A 20,140-nucleotide genomic window follows, 5' to 3' on the forward strand; every position below is an offset into this window, starting at 1 on the left:
ATATTTTTGTTGTACTTATAATGATAAATATATCATGGCAGGTTTAAGAAAATTGCCTCAACTACCACAAAAAGAAAATTCAATGGAATGAACTAGGCATTGTAACATTTATAACATTCTGATTACTACTAACACACTGTTGCCACATTTGTCGTAACTATTATTTTTCCTGTATATATAAACTCGTTTCACTTCCAAGTCACTTACACTTAGAGAACCATGGAATATTTACCCAATGAATAAAATAAATAAGTATTTCAGTTTTAATAAGTGTTGCACTTTATCTCACTCATTTACAAATGATTTCAGACTTTAAATAACACTTATGCACTGATTTGATTTTGTGTTCCATAGGTCCAACTGTGTTTGGTTCACAAGGATGTGGAATGAGTCAGTTTTTTAGAAATACAGTGTGATAATCTTATAGCATATACAGACATTTGAGTACATAATTATATAAAAATTTATACAGTAAATTCTCTATACTCACTTCTGTAATTTTAACATTGCTAATCAATAAAACAATTTAGAATTTCATGTTACTTACCTAATTTTGCTACTGTAATTAAAATATATTAGTTACTTCATCTTCATCCAAGTTGTAACAGAAAACTACAATGTTTAAACATGTTTATCACAAAGCATACTAAAGTTTTACAGAAAAAGTAAAGTAAGTTGCACTAGATAGGACTTCACTGTGTACTCAACACAAAGAGCTGCCATCTGCAAATATAAATCAACATTTGTATGATGATAGTAATTTAGGATACAGAAGAAATTAACAAATGACACAAACAATGGATGAAGCATATCCTGGGGACAACACCATTCATGTGTGTGGTGAAAAAGGGCAACATATAAATGAACATTTTTGATTTCATGTCCCAGCAGGAAAAATAGCATCATAGAGGATTCCCAAACACCATTACTCCATGTATTGGGTAATATAACAGAAGCTACAAATATATAAAATGCATTTTACTCATCTGTCAGCTGATCTGCACAGATAGGTTTTTAAAGAAAAATTTGCAACACCATTTTTCCTTCTAGTAAGATAAGAAATGATAATATCACAATAAATAATTTTAAAAAGCATCAAAACACAGCAATTTCTTACAATATTTATTAGGATGTTGATTTAACAACTTTTAGTCAGGTAGCATCTGAATACATTTTTTGTCTCCACTGTAATGTTAAAATAAAAAAATCTACACAAGACACACTACACAACTTGCTCACATTCATGAAATCTTTAATGCATAAGTCACTGTGTTACTTCCATTCAACATTAAATTAGTACTCCATCTAATGAAAATTTAGGTAAGTACAAAATTTACCCAGTTAGACATAAGACACACTGAAAATAAGAGCACTATCACATTATTGAAGTTACATTTCACTTTCTCATAGCTCAAGACAGACAAATTTATGAAGAGAGTTGTGAGAGATTCATGTGTTGAAGTCTTATGTGTCTCTGGAAATTTCCTTTCAGTTTTGTGCGATGGGGACAATAAGGACATTGGAAAGTAGGTTCTTTCCCACACTCATATTTCACATGGTTGTAAAGTGACTTTTTCTGCTGGTACAACTTACCACATTCACTACACTCAAATCTTCGGTCTGCATAGGCCCATCTTTTTGGATTGACAGGGAATAGTAGTTGTGAACTGTGGGATGTTTGTACCATATTTTCATTTAGTCCATCAGTTCCTCTGTATTCTGTGAAAACAAATGGATGTGCTGTACATAACTTAAACCAACTAATTTATCATATAGAGCACTACAGAGAACCAACATTTTAATATTAATCAGTGTTCACAATATAGGTGACAGGATACAGATCTCCACATATTATTTTGAAAGGTTTTACTAGAACCTCTCAAGTAATGCTTGATATGCCACAAAAATATGATTGCAAGAAATTAGTTTTTTGTGGGTATTTGTTGGCATTAGAGGATCTCTTACTTCATCTTATAATGATAATTACATTACATAATTGTTTTACCACAAAGGCAGCAGGGTGAGTAAAGATAATCATTTGCACATTGGATGGATATCTAAAAATAATACTGAAAAATCGACATTACCAAAATGGCTCACCTCAGGCATGGTCACTCAATTCTAGTTCTAGGTGCCTATCTTAAGGCTTCTAGAGCCAATAAAAATTTGATTTTCATTATTTTATATAATTACTGACAGAATTTAAACATTTTAAATGCTGTCAAATCTATTCATTAGAAGTTATAATCTTATGTTTAACGTTTAACACAGAAGACAAGCATTACAGTTAGAAATTGGGTATATGTCACGAGTCAGCACAGCTCACGACACGCAAATTACCCAGACTGTATTCATCCAATACATGAGAACCAGAGTGTTTAGCAACCTCCATCAAACTTTACAAATAATTTAAAAACACCACAAAACTTTTTCTTGCTGATAACCCTCCTTCCAATATCCCCATAAAATGACGAAATTGAAAAAGTTTATTGTTTACTAGCTTTGCTGTTTGTGCAATAAAAGTTCAGCTTCAGGTATAACATTTTACTTTATTACTTCCTTACTAGTGCTCTTTGCCGATGACCTGATGTTATGGGGAAATTGCGTGAAGGAGGTGCAAGAGCAGTTAGATGCATGGGAGGCAACGGCAGCACAATATGGAATGCATTTCTCTGCAAAGAAAAGTGAAATAATCGTCACAACAAGGAAGAAGAATAGGCCAAATGTGGATATAACTTGTGGAGGGGAAAAACTACAAGTGGTAGAGAACTTCAAGTACCTGGGAAGCGTGATTGAAAGTAAGGGGGGAAACGCAATGGAAATAAATGAAAGGTGCAGAAAAGCAGGGCAGTTCTACAAATGCATTAGGGGGCTTATTTGGAGCAAGGAGGTGCCACAGAAATCCAAGGGAATTATATACCGAACCTACTTTGTCCCCATATTGACATACGGAAGTGAGACATGGGTAATGCACAAAAGTGACAAAAGTAGAATACAGGCTAGTGAAATGAAGTTCCAGAGGAGCAGGTTGGGTGTAACAAGACGAGACAGATTGCGAAATTTGTATGTGAGGGAAAGACTAAAGGAGGAACCAGTACAGGACAGGATAGAAAAATCAAGACTGCAGTGGTATGGACACATGAAGAGAATGGATGAGGGAAGAATTCCAAAGAGGATGTTTGATCTGCAACTGGAGGGGAAGAGGCCCAGAGGAAGACCAAGAGATAGATGGGTGAAGGGAGTAAAGGAATGTGTGATGAGAAGAGGAGAGAACTGGACGAAGGTGGAAGAGGGGGAATGGTGGAAAGACAGAACACGATGGAGAGGCTTGTGTTCCCGACAGACCCAGCCAGTGGCTGGAAACTGTCCAAGATGATGATGATGACTTCCTTACTAGTAACTCTATTTGCAACACATTTAATAGGTAGTATCTACTTATACCATTGAATGTAACTGCAACATTATACCTTTGCACAACAGATAATTCAGGAGACATGCTGTCACAAACACTGAGATGCATCAGAAACTAGCTTTTGTTTACAACAGAGCACAAATTACCCAGACTATACTCATTCAGTGTTTGATGATGAGAGCACTTACTGACTTCTTGAGAACTTTATACATAATTTCAAACATTTTTCTGAAGTTTCCCTTGCTTACATGCATAACATCAAATATTTAATACATTAACTTACTTGTAAAGTTGTAAATCAATCAGAAGTTTGAAGTGGTTTTACACACAGGAATTCATTTCTTTAAAGAAATGGGTTTTACTGACAGTTTCTAATTTACAAACTCATTTCTTCTTCACGATTCGTACCCATGCATGCGCACACACACACATGTGCACCCCCCCCCCCCTCCGCCCCCCCCCCCCCACACACACACACATACTACAGATTCCCAGCACTGCACTATGATTGAGGTGACAGGTTATAATGGGTGAAATGAGGGATTTGGAAAATTAAGAGCTGAAGAGAAGGGAAATATGGGAGATGCAAGGCTAGGGAAGGAAATGATGAATGACAGCAAAAGCAGAAGAATGGGAGTTAGGGATATTGCACCCCTGGGAGGTGGTGCAATGTTGGAACATGGGCCGAGGTGATGAGGGGAGCGGGGGAGGGTGGGGTAAAAACCACTGAATGTGATGATGTCCTCTGCATCAAGGAGGTCAAATTTGCTTTTGTCCATAGTGTTGGTCTATTATGATAGGATATATTTCAATGGGAGCACAGACCAACAGTTGGTCATGCCCACATAAGGAAAAAAGTGGTAATTAGAGCAGAATGAGTAAATTAGGTGGCTTTTTTCACTAATGGTCTTGCTTCCAATGAGGTAAGAAACATCTGACAGGACTGAAATAGGGTGTGCTAAGTGAGTTTATGGGGCAGGTTTATAGTGTGTCTTTCACACTGATATGACTGATGGACCAACGAGTTAGAAGGGAAAGTGGACTGAGATTGAGCAGGAAACTATATGTGTCCAGAGGACATCAGACTACCAATTAGGAATCAACAAAAACAACTCTGAGGTGGTGTAGAAAGAATCAAAGCTATCAAAGTGGAGGTATTATTAGTTACTGCTGGGTTTAAAGGAGATGAAAGTTTTTGTGGCACTATCACAGAGGTGGAGGTCAGTACTCAGGGAGGTGAAAAAAATTGGAGTTAAAGAACTAAGACTGTAGAAGAATAATGATGAAAAATATCTTGACTCTGGACCCAGCTTCCAGTGATAATGCTAAACCTGAATAAGATTAGTGGTTGAGAATTGCCAATGAATGCCTTAAACAGAATGATATGAGGGTTACACGTGACTGTGACATAGATCTGTTTGAATACTTTCCCTCATAGGAGAAGTGAGACAGTTTTAAATGGTTTTATTTAATTGTATGGCTAGGGCCTCCCATCGGGAGGCTGTTTGCCGGGTGCTGGTCTTTCAATTTGACACCACTTCGGCGACCTGCAGTCAATGAGGATGGTAGGATGATGATGAGGACAGCGCAACACCCAGTCACTGGGTGGAGAAAATTCCCCGACCCAGCCAGGAATCAAACCCAGGTCCAGAGGTTTGACAATCCATCACGCTGACCTTTCAGCTACCGGGGGCGGACAGTTTTAAATGGTGGCATAGCCTTTAAAATGAGAAATGTTAGTGTATGGGAGTTGCATCAAAAGTAACAAGTGAGAATTTCAGTGATGATGGGACAGGAGCTGTGGAGAGGCAATGGATGAAATGGTGTTTTGGTGCAGTAAGTTGGGATGTGGGATTATGGGCTGAATGTGTTAGTCAATAAGGTAAGAAACTTTCTAATGGGAGTACAATGACCAGTTAGAATGAGGCATACAGGGTAATACGATTTATGGATTTTAGTAAGAGTAAGTCAAATTTACAGGAGTGAGGAAGGAAACAAGATTCTGGAATGAGTAAAGGGCTCTCAAGAAGCATCAGAGGTCTTCCTGGAGATTTTGAATCAGATCCTTGCAGCAAGGCTTGTAGATGGAAATATAACAACAATAAACATAAATTCCATCCAAAGGCCATGTTGGGGCCTGCTGCTACCAACCGACTGCTGTTTCATCCTCTGCCCATGGTGTCATCAGATGCAATATGAAGGGACGTGAGATCAGCACACTGCTCTCCTGGCCATTGTTAGTTTTCGTGATCTGGAATCACCACTTCTCAATCAAGTAGCTCCTCAGTTGGCCTCACAAGTCTAAGTGCACCTTGTACCAATCCTCCCAACAAGGAAAAATCCCTGGCAGTACCAGGGTACCAGGAACCAAATCCAGGTCTTGCACATGGCAGTCAGCTTTGCTCACCACTCAGCTATGGAGTCGTGGAGAGTGTGTGTGTGTGTGTGTGTGTGTGTGTGCGTGTGTCTATATATATATATATATATATAGACACACACACACACACACACACAGAGATTAAGATCCATTTTCATATTACAAGATAATTTCTGAACTAGTCCTGTTTTGGATTGAGAAGCAGCAGGAGTGAGTTACAATATGTTTGTGACTGGTCTACAACAGTGTTTGTTAAGTTCCTAAGAATCTTGCCTAAACAAAAGCTAACAGATGGCATGTAACTTCAAATGGATTCATAAAAACACAGTTATCATTTGAAAGTGTACTAAAAAGTAAAATTTTAATAAAAATCAATGTCCACAATACACCAAAAAAAGATAAATATCCATGTCTGTTTATGCAAGAGGTCACTTTGGTTTATAGGATAATTCTTGACAGTCATTGGACAACAACTGCAGGAATATTACACAACTGAGTCTATATTAGAGGGAACAGTTTGCTTTGTTTTATAATAATTATTACATGAGTTTCATTGTATCATCACAAAACTGTGAATACTGACAAACATATATCTGAACTTATCAAAATTTTAATTTGTCTACGGGCAATGAATTACAGCCAGAGATTTTATGGCACCTTTCCTCATAGTCTGGAAGCAATAACAGCATGGATTACACAGAAGGTCTGATGCTCGTAAAACATAAATAAATAGCTATTGCTGGATATTATATTTGTTATTGACAGCAGCATGATTAAATATGAAATTGATGTTTATTCTCTGTGGAACAGAGCAACAGGAAAACTAAGAATGAAATTCCAGCAATAGTCTTAGGCATCCTGTTGAAGCCCTTTTTATTGATTTCATCTTGATTACTTTCCTAAATATGTTTCCTGCCCTTACTAAAGCAAAGTTACTTTTGTTAAACTCTTTTTCACCCTATTTCATATGGCAGGGGAATCCTTGTATCTGAAAGCTAATGACTCTCTCAGTTGTTGTATTTACTTGTTAATTTGCTGTCTTTTGATAAGTAAACTTGTTTAGCATATGGGAATAACTTATTATGGTAGTTCTCCACCCCCCCCCTCCCCCCCCCCCCCTCTCTACTATTGCCATTCCCTTCACCACACATTCCACTGTAAGTGAAGGGAGAATCAAAAAATTAATGTAATATCGTGTGATTGTATTGCTATACTTTTTGTAACAGAATCAGCTTCTTAATTCCTTCCTTCCTGGTCCCCTTTATCCAGTTGATAAAGGGTCAGGACTGATATGGCACTTCTCCAATTTTGCAGAGAACCACTACACCCATATATCAGCTACTATTATGAAGGACATTCCAAAAGTATTGCCACTATTTGTTTGTGGTGACTTTGGTTATCCATGCCAGCGCTCATTGGTGTAGTGCTAATGCTTGAATCTTCCTCTTTCATTTGCAGGTGGTTCCGTTGTTCTGCTGTAGTTGGCTCCAGTAGAGGAGTGTTCCAAAATAGAGTCTGAGGTGGCCATGTGTATAAAACAGCAATGTGTGATTGAATTCCTCACTGCTGAAGAAATTGTGCTGAATGAAATCCATTGACACTTGCTAAAGGTGTATGGAGACAATATAATAGACGTGAGCAATGTCAGGCAATGGGTACGGCATTTTCAAGGTGGTGAAAAGGGTGTGCATGAAAAGCCATGGCCCAATCAACCCTGCACAGCTGTCATCCCTTGCAATGAAGATGTCTTGATTAATTCATCTGAACCGATAATGACCAGAGAATTGAATGCAAAGCTGAATGTCAGCTGGAATGCCTTAGAAACTCTGTTGGAACATCTTGGTTATTGCAAAGTCTGTGTGAGATGGGTCCCACGGTTGCTTACAGAAGAACAAAAAACTCATTGAATGGAAATTTGTTGGGACCTGCATGATGAATATGAAGCTGAACGTGACTATTTTGTGGATAGTATCATCACTGGAGATGAGAAGCGGTGTCACCACTATGAGCCAGAATCCAAAAGGCAGTCCATGGAATCACAACATGTAAATTCTCCATCAAAGAAGAAATTCAAGACACAGTCATCTTCAGGCAATGTGATGTGCACAATCTTCTGGGATAGCCAGGTTATGGATCTTTTGGATATCCTGGAGACTGGAGAAACTGTCAATTCAGTATGCAACAAGATGACACTAACTAAACCAAAAGCCTGAATTTCAAGGGTAAGGCCAGAGAAGAAGACCAACTTTCACATGCAACACGAAACGACCCGCATTAGTTTTGTGACCATGCAACTCATTGCAAAATGTGGCTGGACTGTCTTACTACACCCACTGTACAGTCTCGATTTAGCGCCTGCAGACTTCCATCTCTTAGGGCCTCTGAAAGATGGACTACGTGGCGAACATTTTCAGAACTCAGATGCAGTTGTCAAAGCTGTAAGGAAGTGGTGAGCTTCAGCTGGTAAAAATTTTTACAAGTGTGGCATACAGGCTCTGGTTCATCACTGGCAAAAGTTCATAATGAATGGTGGTGACTATGTGGGAAAATGGCAGTCTGTAGCTAAAATATTGCTCTGTTTAGCTACGTTGTGATTTATGTATCCCTTGTCGTTTCCATGAATAAAAATAGGAGGCACTGCTTTCAGAATGACCCTCATACAATGCAGCCACCCATCCACAAAGCATTTTAAGACTACCCCCCACCCCTCCACTCCTCCTCCTGGGATGAATCTGTGTACCCCTAGCGTAATTCATTGGCTAAATGTGACATTATTTTTCAAAGTGTATGAATTTTGTGTATCTGAGGCAGAACATGGGAATCAGCCCAGCATATACCACCTAAAGACAACATCCAGACCAGTTAGCACACTGTCCCTCGTCGTTAATCACCATGCAGACTTAATTCAGGTCTAGTGTCTCCCCATGTCCGAGAAGCAGATGCTTTTAATGTGCTCAGTTGTCCAGGCAGTTTACTTTTTTAATTACTGGATAAAAATAACAGGTGCCGCAGCATCAGAAGACATACAATAGGTTTCACCAATTCTTCATATTTCATTTCTGTCGATGTCAGAAGAAAAGTGAACAAGAAGTAACTAAAGGAATAACTGTAAACATAATTTTTGGTTTAAATACTGCTATCAGTTTCCATGCTTTACTGATTGATGATAACATTGTCTCATCTAGATTATCTCCAAATTAAGATTGATGAGTACTGGGGCAGAGCAGCTGCAGTTGCATGCATATTGGAGATGATTATGTGAGGCATTCAGAAAACAAAAATTCAGAAATTAACAAAATGTAGTACTGTGTACACAAATTCTCCAATATTATATTTTATCAGAACAGTGGTTAAGCAAGGATATAGTTCACCATTGCTTCATCAGATGGCAACAGTTTGCATGGTCACTTAACAATCTGTTACATGTTTGGAAAAACAAATGACACACATTACAGCTACAAGAGAGTGTAAGGGCTATCCTTCATTTGCTTAAATTATATTTATTTATTGTGGAATACAGTGAGGGATTCGTGGTGTTGAATCATTTTGTAAGCATATGTCATTCCTTTGAAATTAAGTGCTTGCACTAGATAATTTCACATGCACATTGTTGCCATAATTTTAGTTTTGTCACTGACAATGTGGCAGCAGTCTGGTCAGAGTGAGTCAGCAAATCTGTCACGTGGAAGGACAGCCACAGTACACAAGTGCTATAGCATTGTTTCTATGTGGAAAGTATTTTTAATGTGATATTAATAGCATAAAAATGTGTGGCTCTAATGCAATTAGGTGAACAGAAAGTGGTTACAGAAGAAAAACATGACATGATACCCTCAGCACAATTATAGCATGATCTCTGAAAAGATTTTTGTACAATATGAGGGGGCAAAGAAAAAAATATGTATTCCACCATGTCAGGATTGAATTAAATATCATACAAGTACAATAAGCACCAAATGAACTTTGCATAACTGCTGTGGAACATTTAGAACTTTTAGCTCCAAAAATGGTCTGCCAATAATCTGTTCCAGCCTCTAATGAATCAGAGCATATAGAAAAAAATACTGTTTAAAATGTAACTGAGTAATTTGGATGCATCATTTTAAGAATATATGCAAGTGTTTTTGTAACTCATGGAACACTATTTAGCATGCCCTTCATGTGTGTAGTGTACTGAAATTGCAGTTACTGTATGAAAGTGGCATGACATACAGCTGAATGGTGAATCAATGCACAGGTCACTGACTCACCCCACTGAAACTGTGTAGGTCCATGCACTTTATGTGTAATGCAATACACTAGGTTGAGGCTGCACTATCCATCTACCAAAGAACAGTTTAATGTAACACCAATTCTTATTCAACTGGGAGTGAAGTATATCCAAGGAAAAAAGATAAAAATAAATTGCATTTTTAAAATCTGCATAACTGCAATCCTGTAGTGCTTATGTACAACTATGACTTTATGACTAATCGTATTATTATATTGGAATAATTAGAAAAAAAGACAAACTAATTCATACTAACAGTATTATAAGAATAATATTTCAGTACGAAAACAGTTATCATCAGCTATTTTTTAAAACCAAATGGCAGGATTAAATCATGAACCAGATACTGAAACATCTAACATAGAACATTTAGAAGAGAATGAAGGTGGAAAATGACAACATGCAATTATACACAGATTTTTTTAAATTAATTTTCAAACTCTAGGGTTCAATTATCTCGTATTCAGTCTGACTGATGTAGCATGATAATGAAGTAGCAGCTGCTGCATGGTCCGGTCAGGAGCATGTGGAGGAGGAGAAGAAAGGTAATAATCATGGAGATGGCACATCAGTAGTTTGTAAAACCAGCCACAAAAGCAGAGAAGAGGGTGATAAAGGCACAGCAAGACAAGAAGGAGGGCAAAGGACATTATGACCTTAAAAAGTAATGTCTATAGAGACATCTGAATTAGCAGAATGGAATACACAATCAGAAAAGGTACGTTGATAACAGTCAAGGAATTTTTCTACATGGAGTATTCATGGAGAAGTAAACATTATTTAAGACTATCAGGTAACCAGTGCAAGATGCCCTTTGATTCCTTCTGGCTTAGCTATTCACTACAAAATACGTATATTTTAGGTACTGTACAGTCATTTAACAACCAAAGAAAACAAAATAGAAATGATAAATTGTGATCATTTCAATACATTTTATGTGTGGAAAATAACTATATGCAATATACACAGATTTTTTAAAATAAATTATGAAACTCTGGTGGAATCCAGTTTGAATGATGCAGCAGATGACATCTGCCTCACATTCCTGCCCCACTGTTTGGTTACGCTACCAAGGCTAAGTAAATTCACATTGTCTTCTCCAATTGCTTGCTTGCATTTGCCTACAGATGCAATAACACATGTTCCCATAAGCCATCTACCTTTGTGATTAAGACGTTCTCTTTACGCCTACCACGCTGTGCATATCACAGAATTTTCATTTACAAAAGAAAAGTTCATATAAGAACTATGGCAACTAAAATTAATTATTTCACGCTTAATATTATGGAGACGATAGACTGCTATCCACCACTACACACAGGAGATGCTGAGTTGCATGACAGGCACAACAAAAATGCTGCTAAACATGTGAGTTTTTAGCCAAAAGGCATCCTTCTAAAGCAGACAACACGCACACACATTCATGCAAGCACAACTCACAAACACATGACCCTGCCTCTGGCCACCAAGGCTGGACTGCGAGCACCTACACATCATCGGAGTGGTTGGGATGAGAATGGTGGTGGAGCAGGGAGGAGGAGGAGGAATAGCAGGGTGGGGGTGAAGGACAGAAGAGTACTGCTTGTGGGAGCATATAGGGATGTGGTGGTGACAGGGTAGTGCAGCTAGGTGCAGTCAGGAGATTACACAGTGGGAGAGGGAGTGGGGGGAGCGGAGGGGGGGAGTGGCAAAGGAGAGAAGCAGAGGAGGGGATGAAGACTGTGGGTGCACTGATGGAATAGAAAGGTGTGTAGTGCTGGACTGGGTACAGGGAAGGGGGAAGGGGGATAGATAGGTGAAAGACCAGGACTAATGAAGATTCATTAGCAGTCTTTTTTTTGTGGCTGTCTGCAACTCTCATTATTCCATTATGGATTTTCCATTGTTTTATTTCATATTTAAATATTTATATTTAATGTCTTTAAATTGTTATTGAAGTTTTTAACATAAAACTTTATAAATGCAGTTCTATTAAGTTTTATTAAATATTTATCAGTGAATGTCTCTCACAAAGACGTAAGAGCTTTGCTTTGTAGCCTATAGTATCTTCGTGCTCCTTTATCGTACATAGATTTGGAAGAAGGCTCTGATGAATGGTGATCAAGCAAATCTATGAGACTGCTGAAAGTAGATGTGTTGTTCCAGTTATTAGTTCAAATTTCTTCATTGTAATGTGTGAAGAGTATCAGAATACAAACATTTAAATGTTGAGATGCTTTATTTCATTTTGTAACCTAAAATTTAGCAGATATTCACAATCCTTACATCAGTTAATTTTCTATGTACTAGCCCAGTCTGCGGAAATTTAAATGCCTCTAAAGAAGACAAAGAAGACAACATGAAGACAATCAGCTGAGTAAAAACTTCCCTCTTCTGTGTCTTGAAAATAGAGTCTAATGCTACACATTCCATGGACAGTGATTGTGTAATGACTAGCTGACTTTTTGTGAATTGGTGTGGAAGATTCCTCCATATTGGAGTGGTATGTGTATGTAAGAATATATCAGCTGAAGGATCATGCACAGAGTGTGAGATAGAACAAACTGAAATAATTTTTGATGGAGAACATTAAGAACTGATTCATAACAAAGGATTTTGCCAATGAGATCAAATGTTAATGACAACTTGGATTAATAAAAGTTACTGATGACAAATCCTAGTAAAATACACCTGATCCTAACCAAGACACAGTCACATAAACAGCAAACATGGGAGAAAAACACTAATTAGTGTGCAATAATACTGAAATCCACTGCTTGAAAAAGACTGAAGCACCAAGAAGGTGAGGCACGAACAAAATAAAACTTAATAGGTTGCGAGAGAACCATACATTATGGAGTATAAGACCCATTTTTTTCTTTGAAAAATTGCCTCCAAAATTCAGATGCATCTTATGCTACCATCAGTCTTAAAAATGGCCATATTTTCAATGCCACAGGAAACCTATCCCTATCTGTTAAAATTTGACTCAACTGGCAACAGCAGTGCACCAATGCGATGAACATGAGTTCTGGGGATTCACAAACTTGCTAACACCTTCTCTCTTCCGCTCTGCCATCACAAACCCAGAACACTGTCTAGCATATGTGTCACTGCAGTCTACAGTGCCAGTAAACTTGAACTGAAGGTGATTATGTTATTGGTAACAGTACAGAATTTTTGTTAGCAGCTAGTTTCATAATTAAAAAAATAAAAACGATTCATATGACATGGGCTATAAATTGAAAGTAAGAGCATATGCAGTAGAACATGGAAACAGAGCAACTGAATGGCATTTCGACCGTCCACCAACAGAAAAAACCATTTGCAATTGGTGGGCTAGTCAAGAAGAACATAAAAGAATCAGGAAGATTAAATGTGCAAATAGAGGCTTGAACGCAAAATGACCAAAACTAGAAGATGACATACTGAAATTGATTCAAGTACACCATCAAAATGGCACTGGAATTAATACAAAAATGATTCAAATACACACCTGTAAACTAGGGCTACAGTGGAACCTAACAGACTTTAAGGGTGGAGTTGGTTGGTGCTACAGTTTTATGAAGTGTCATGGACTTGGCATGAAAACCAAAACCAAAATATCTCAGGAAATGCCGCAAGAGTATGAAGAGAAAATATGATCTTTCCTTCACGTTATTATTCAACATCGAACAAAAACTGGTATGGGACTAACCCAAAATATTATACTGGATGGAATAATGACAATATTATGAAAAGGGTAGACTGCTAACACACACACATACATACAAACACACACACAACCACTGTTTCTTGCTGCCAAGGCCACGAGGGGAGCAGACGAGGGTCAGGAGGAATATCAGGCAGGGCGAGAGAGGGATGGCAGGGTAGGAGTGGTAAACAGTAAAGTGCTACTTGTGAGAGCACACAGGGATGAAGTGGAAAGAGGGTAGGGTAGCACAATGCAGTCAGGAGGTCAGATGGAGGGTGAGGGGTAGGAGAGAAGTAAAAAGACTGTGGGTGTGTTGGTGGAATAGAAGGGCTGTGTAGTGCTGGAGTGGGATCAGGTAAGGAGACAGATGGGTGATGGACAAAGTTCAACAAAGGCTGGGGCCAGGAGGGTTACAGGAATGTAGGATATGTTGCAAGGAGAGTTTCCATCTCCACAATTCTGAAATTCTGGTGTTGGTATGAAGAATCCAGATCACACAGGGTGTGAAGCAGTCATTAAAATGAAGAACGTTGTGTTGGGCAGCACTCAGCAACCTGCTGGTCTGTTTCTTAGCGCAGTTTGTCAGTTGCAATTCATGCAGACAGACAGTTTGTTGGTTTCCATGTCCACATAGAATGTAGCACAGTGGTTGCAGCTTAGCTTGCAGATCACAGGGTTAGTTTCACAGGTAGCCCTGCCTTTGACGGGATGGTGATGTTAGTGACTGGAATAGGGTAGGTGGTGGTGGTGGTGGTGGTGGTGGTGGTGGGAGGATATATGGGGCAGGTCTTGCATCTAGGTATTTCAGTGATATAAGTCATGAGGCAAGGGGCCAGGAGCAGAGGTTGTGTAGGGATGGATGAGGATATTGTGTTGGTTTGGTGGGTGATAGGATACTGCTCATTTCAGGGCACAATGAGAGGTAGCCGAAACCCTGGTGGAGAGTGTGGTTCAGTTACTCCAGTCCTGGGTGGTACTGAGTCACAAAAGGTATGCTCCTCTATGGCTAGACGGTGGGACTTTGGGAGGTGGTGGGTGATTGGATAGATAAGGCAACGGAGATCTGATTCTGTACAAGGTTGGGAGGATGATTTCAGTCTGTGAAGGCCTCAGTGAAACCCTTGCTATATTTCGACAGGGACTGCTCATCACTACAGATGTGATGGCCATAGGTGGCTAGGCTGTATGCAAGGGATTTCTTGGTATGGAATGGGTGGCAGTTCTCAAGTGGAAGTATTGCTAGTGGTTGGTAAGACTGATATGGATGGAGGTACGTATGTGGCCAGCTTTAAGGTGCAGATCAACATCAAGGAAGGTGGCTTTTTGGGTTGAGGAGGAGCAGATGAAGTGAACAGGGGAGAATGTGTTGAGTGTCTGGAGGGGTGTGGATGGGATGTCCTCACCCTCAGTCCATATCACATAGATGTCATCAATGAATCTGATCCACCACCACATTGAGATTCCTTCGTATCAACACTTGTTCAGGGGTTGGAACCCCTTCCCTATGAGGACCCTCTGACAGAGTGGACCTTACCAGCCATCTGACTTATTGCTGCAAACAATTCTCCTATTGCAATTTATGAAATCGGCATTTGAACTATAAACCTGGGCCTACATCACACATTCCCATGGCACTTTTTGGACACAGACGGCAGAGAACCTGTTTTGGTGACAGGCTTTTCACCATTTCCATTTCTCTGCAGGCCTGACATGCGTGAATCTTACACAGCACAGCAGCCAAGCAACTGAGAATCTGTGACCAGCGTTTTCAGTGCCCCAGCACAATACACATTGACAGATACTGACTCGCAGGCATCAAATACTGTTGTCTACAGTAACCATCTACTAATTTTCTGCAAATGTCAAACAATGAAATTAGAGTTACAACAGATGATGTGGTATTATGAAAAAGTCAGAAAAGAGACTATCAGCCAACACATGGATAAACACGAACTGCGTGCTAAATTTTTGTCAACTGCAGACAAGCTCAGTGCCACATGTTCTTATCTGCAACACCTCACACTTGAGCAGTCACAGTCTTCCTGAAACAGCATTGTGAATGAGACAGTGAGTGCTGAGACTGCCAACAGTGGACACATACACACGTCTCCGGTACAGATTGCACAGGTCAGTATAGTGAATTTTTCTCAGTGCCCAAACACTTTCCCATGCGTGAGCCCCCCTTCTCCTTAGGACTCATGTGTGACATCCCAACAGAGTGCTATCTGATAGGGTGCTGTACATAAGATTAGCACTACACCTAGCCCCCGGCCCTCGGTGTGCCATACAGATATACTCCATGCAGAAAATTCAGCTATAAATAAAGCACTTCAAGCAGGGATCATCAGACAGTCTGACAGCCCTTGGGCCTCACCCATCCATCCCATCCCCAAAACAGATTTTACATATCAATTATGTGGCTATTCATATACTCAGTACTTGTACAATTGTTGATAGCTACCTGAACTTGAATGTTTAAAACTTCACCAAAATATTACCAGCTACTTCTGTGTTCAGTGTTTAAAATAGTAGGAAAGCTTACTTGAAAATCGCTATTGACAAGTAGGATATATCCAACACAGCAATTATCATCCTGTTTGTGCTTCATAAATTTCTGTTCATGTCCTGTAGCCTGAAAAATGCAGGGCAAACTTGACAGAATTTCACACACAATATTGTCTTCAAGTTTCCTTTCTGCTATGCACATTTAAATCATATTTCGGCCTTTTCCCTTTCCCCTCGCAGATACGAGGAACATCTCATAATCATTTTCAAAGCACTGATACATTTCAGCATCATGATCAATAACGACAAATACCAACTGTAAAAATCCAAAGTGACCTTCCATGACCATTCTGTTAGCAATGACATCTGCCCAACAGTGAAATGTATGGAACTCATCCATCAGCTGCTACAGACCCAGAACCACCAGGAATTATGCTGATTTTTTGGTGTGGTGGACTTTTACCAACAGCACTTACACATTTGGCTGCCATTCAGGCTCCACAGATGAATGCACTTGCAAGAAAGCAAGCATACAACAAAAGAAATCTTGTGATAATCCTGCATATGCAACAAGCATCTGATGACACTAAAGATAGCCTATCTCTTGCTACTAATTGGGTATACCTGCTGCCAACCACTCCCTTGTTAATCGCATCTGACGCGAGTGATACGGTGACTTCAGCAGACTATAGCAGGAGTAGAGCAATTGTTGCATTTCGTTTTCACAGAGCTATCTGAGTCCCAGTATAAGTGGTCAGCATACGACTGGGAGTTGTTGGCAGTATATGCAGCAGTGTGTCATTACAAAGACAACATAGACAGCAGACATTTTACTATTTATACCGATCGCTAGCCATTGGCAGATTTCACTCATAGCCCATCGAAAGACTGCTGCCCTTGCCGTTTACAACACCTGGACTAATCACACAGTTTATGACTGACTGCGTGGACAGTCACACCCAGCAATGAGAATATTATCAGAGGGAGAGGGGGGGGGGGGGGGGGGGGTGGAACGTATGGCAGAAGAAAATAATTGTGTGAAAATTGATCAATAGATGGTGCTGTATGTGTCAGAATATGTAAATGAAAACACCTGTCATGCGGTTGCCCATTGAAGGTGGTATAAACATGCCGGGTACATTGCAATTCCTCCTTTCATGTCTGCGACATTCGCCATGACTGACTCAATGCAGGATCACACTCTGCTTGTAAAGCTGTATTACAAGAATGATGACTGTGCACACATCACTCTGCAGAAGTTCTGGACACTGAAGGGTTTGAAAAAAATGCATTGTTCTGATGACTGCTGTGGGTCTGAAGAAAATGATTAGAAAAGACAGATTCTTTTGGTGTGCAACCTGGTAGAGGGAAGAAATGAATTGATTTGATGTCAGTGGTAGCAGTGGCCAAAGTAATGCAGGAGGAGATGAGTGGTGCTGTGCAAATGTGTAGTGCATGGAGAATTGCCTGAAGATTGGACATAAAATCCTACAAAACATCCTTCTTTGCTATCCATTCAAAGTAACCCATGTGCATGAGCTGCTTCCTGTTGATCTGCAAGCAAGAGAGACCTTTGCTTCAGAATTTCTTGCTCATATCGATGTGGACAACGAATGGCCATGGGAGACTTTGTGGACAGATGAAGCACACTTCTATCTGACAGGATATGTCAATACAGAGAATTGTTGAATATGGGCAACAGAAAATCCACACACAAATCAACCAGTACTGTTTCATCCTGAAAAGGTCACTGTGTGGTGCAGGTTTACAGCATCATTTATCATAGGGCCATATTTTTGCAAAGAGACAGGTGCTGTCACTTTTACTGTCACTGGTAAGCGCTATGAGTGTCTTTTGCACAACCACATCATTTCAGCTCTCCAACAGTGTGGATGGGATCATTTTATTGCAAGATGGTGCAACTCTGCACATTGCTAATCCAGTTCAGTGGCTGCTGAAATGCCATTTCTGAAATGCTAGAATTGTCAGCCCCCATTTCCCTACAGCCTGGCTGTCGTGATCACCTGATCTTAATCCATGTGACTTCTGGCTGCGCGGCTATCTGAAAGATGTTGTGTTCAGTGTTCTGACTACAAACTTAGCTGCATTGAAGGCATGCATTACTCAACACATTCTGAATAAGACCCCAGAAACACTTCAATTGGTTGTGGAACATGCTGTTTCTCAATTTCAACTTGTTCCAGAAAATGGTGGACAACATATTGAACATGTTTTGTGTCAGTCACACGGAAATTAATAATCCGATCTGATTTTTATTGATGCTTTTTATGCGGTTTTTGGCCTCAAGACAATTAAAAACTGATGTGATTGATGCTTTTCATGAGGTTTTTGGCCTCAGAGCAATTAAAAACCAATTTTTCCCATCGGATGTGGTATGACCTTGCTGTGGTGGATGGGCTTATGTAACTAACAGCATCACACCTGTACACCCACACAAAATGAGTGGTACAGTTTGTTTAATATCAAACATACACCTTAGGCATTGTTGTATGATTCATTTGTCATTACATTATGATGCTTACAGTGGCATTTATTGCTGAATTTTGTAACTATTTACTTTTCTTCTGACATACATTTTCCACCTTCTCCAATAATATTCCATTGCAATTTGACGTCATTCTGACCAGTAGTGTTATTTCTACAGCAGTTTGAAAGTTTAACTTTAATTATAATCACCCTGTACACAGCAGAAATAGGTCAATTTGTGATACCTAAAAGCCACACTCAACATGTTTACTTTACCTAGTCAAACTCCTCCCAGGGTCAGGAGGATTCTCTCCACAGTTGATCATGTCATCCTCTGGCTTGAAGCCATACCTCTTCCTGATACCACAGCAGTAACTACGGCAAGAGGATTTAACAGTTATAGATCTCATGTTTCAGCTGCCTTGCTTCCTTCATGACCAACCAAGATCGACAGTTCGAGTCATCTCTACTTACCGAACTCTTGTAATCTCTGCAATGTCCAACACTCTGCACTACAGATTATCACCCTCAAAGCAATTGGTTGGTGGAGCACTGGGACCACACACTAAAAACAGCACTCACATCATGTTGGCGATTGGACAGAATCCTTGTTGTGGGTGTTTTATATTTGAGTTCTGTGTATAAAGCTGACCTGCAGAAATCTTACATGGTGAGCCATTCACCCTACAAGTTGACTTTGTCTTACCATCAGGTAACTACCTACTCCTATCCGGCAAGTTAAACAGCACACTGCATGCCTCAGAATACCACCTCTGCAGGCATGTGGCTTGAATATCCAGCTCTAAAAGAAAATGACTCTGTCATTTTGTGGAATGATTCTATTTTCCCTGTCTTGCAGTACCATATTCAGGGTCCCACAGAGTGAGAAAGTGCAGTGCTAACACCTTTGACATCCTCTCCTCGAGGGGAAACTGACCTCTGTTATAGTGAACCTCCATGGATTATGCAAGATACCAGCAGCACAACTAACGGAGGTACAACACACACAAATGGAAATTATCATGCTACTCGAGAGCACGCCTGTGCATTTGACATGTCAAACAGCAACAGCAGTTTGTTAGTGAAACTTGGCAAACAAAAGACATCACTGAGAAACTGGGCAAGAACTCCATTGTCATTGAAGGACAGCACAGAGAATGGTAGGTTAAGGATGGATTCCTCTCCAGGCAATTTATTCACAGCTACAAACCAAACTAACCCATGATGTCGAACCAACCATGATCAGATCATGATTACCAGCTGACGGAGCATTACCATCATAGCTACTAAAAAGCAGCATCCACTCCCACACAACCAAATGAAGGATAAGGCAACCACAACTATGACCCCGCCAATTCCACAGCCTACTCCCCTGCCTCCCCCACTTCCACTCCAATACAGACTAACTGTCACACT

General features: G+C 39.8%; 1 protein-coding gene across 4 annotated transcripts in view; it reads right to left on the bottom strand.

Moving 5' to 3' along the window:
- The window catches only part of LOC126475335 (longitudinals lacking protein-like), a 439,557-nt gene that overhangs the window by 186,988 nt on the left and 232,429 nt on the right, over positions 1 to 20,140 (bottom strand). Inside the window, exon 7 of one of the 4 annotated variants that reach the window (XM_050103133.1) lies at positions 1,681 to 1,719. The exons of the other annotated variants lie outside the window; for them this stretch is intronic. Within the exon in view, the coding sequence (XP_049959090.1) occupies positions 1,696 to 1,719 (24 nt within the window). The 3' untranslated portion in view covers positions 1,681 to 1,695. Of the gene's footprint in view, positions 1 to 1,680; positions 1,720 to 20,140 lie in introns of those variants that run through there. 4 annotated transcript variants of the gene reach the window in all.

This window comes from Schistocerca serialis, chromosome 4, assembly GCF_023864345.2.
Source record: "Schistocerca serialis cubense isolate TAMUIC-IGC-003099 chromosome 4, iqSchSeri2.2, whole genome shotgun sequence".
In the NCBI taxonomy this organism is placed as follows: Eukaryota; Metazoa; Arthropoda; class Insecta; order Orthoptera; family Acrididae; genus Schistocerca; species Schistocerca serialis.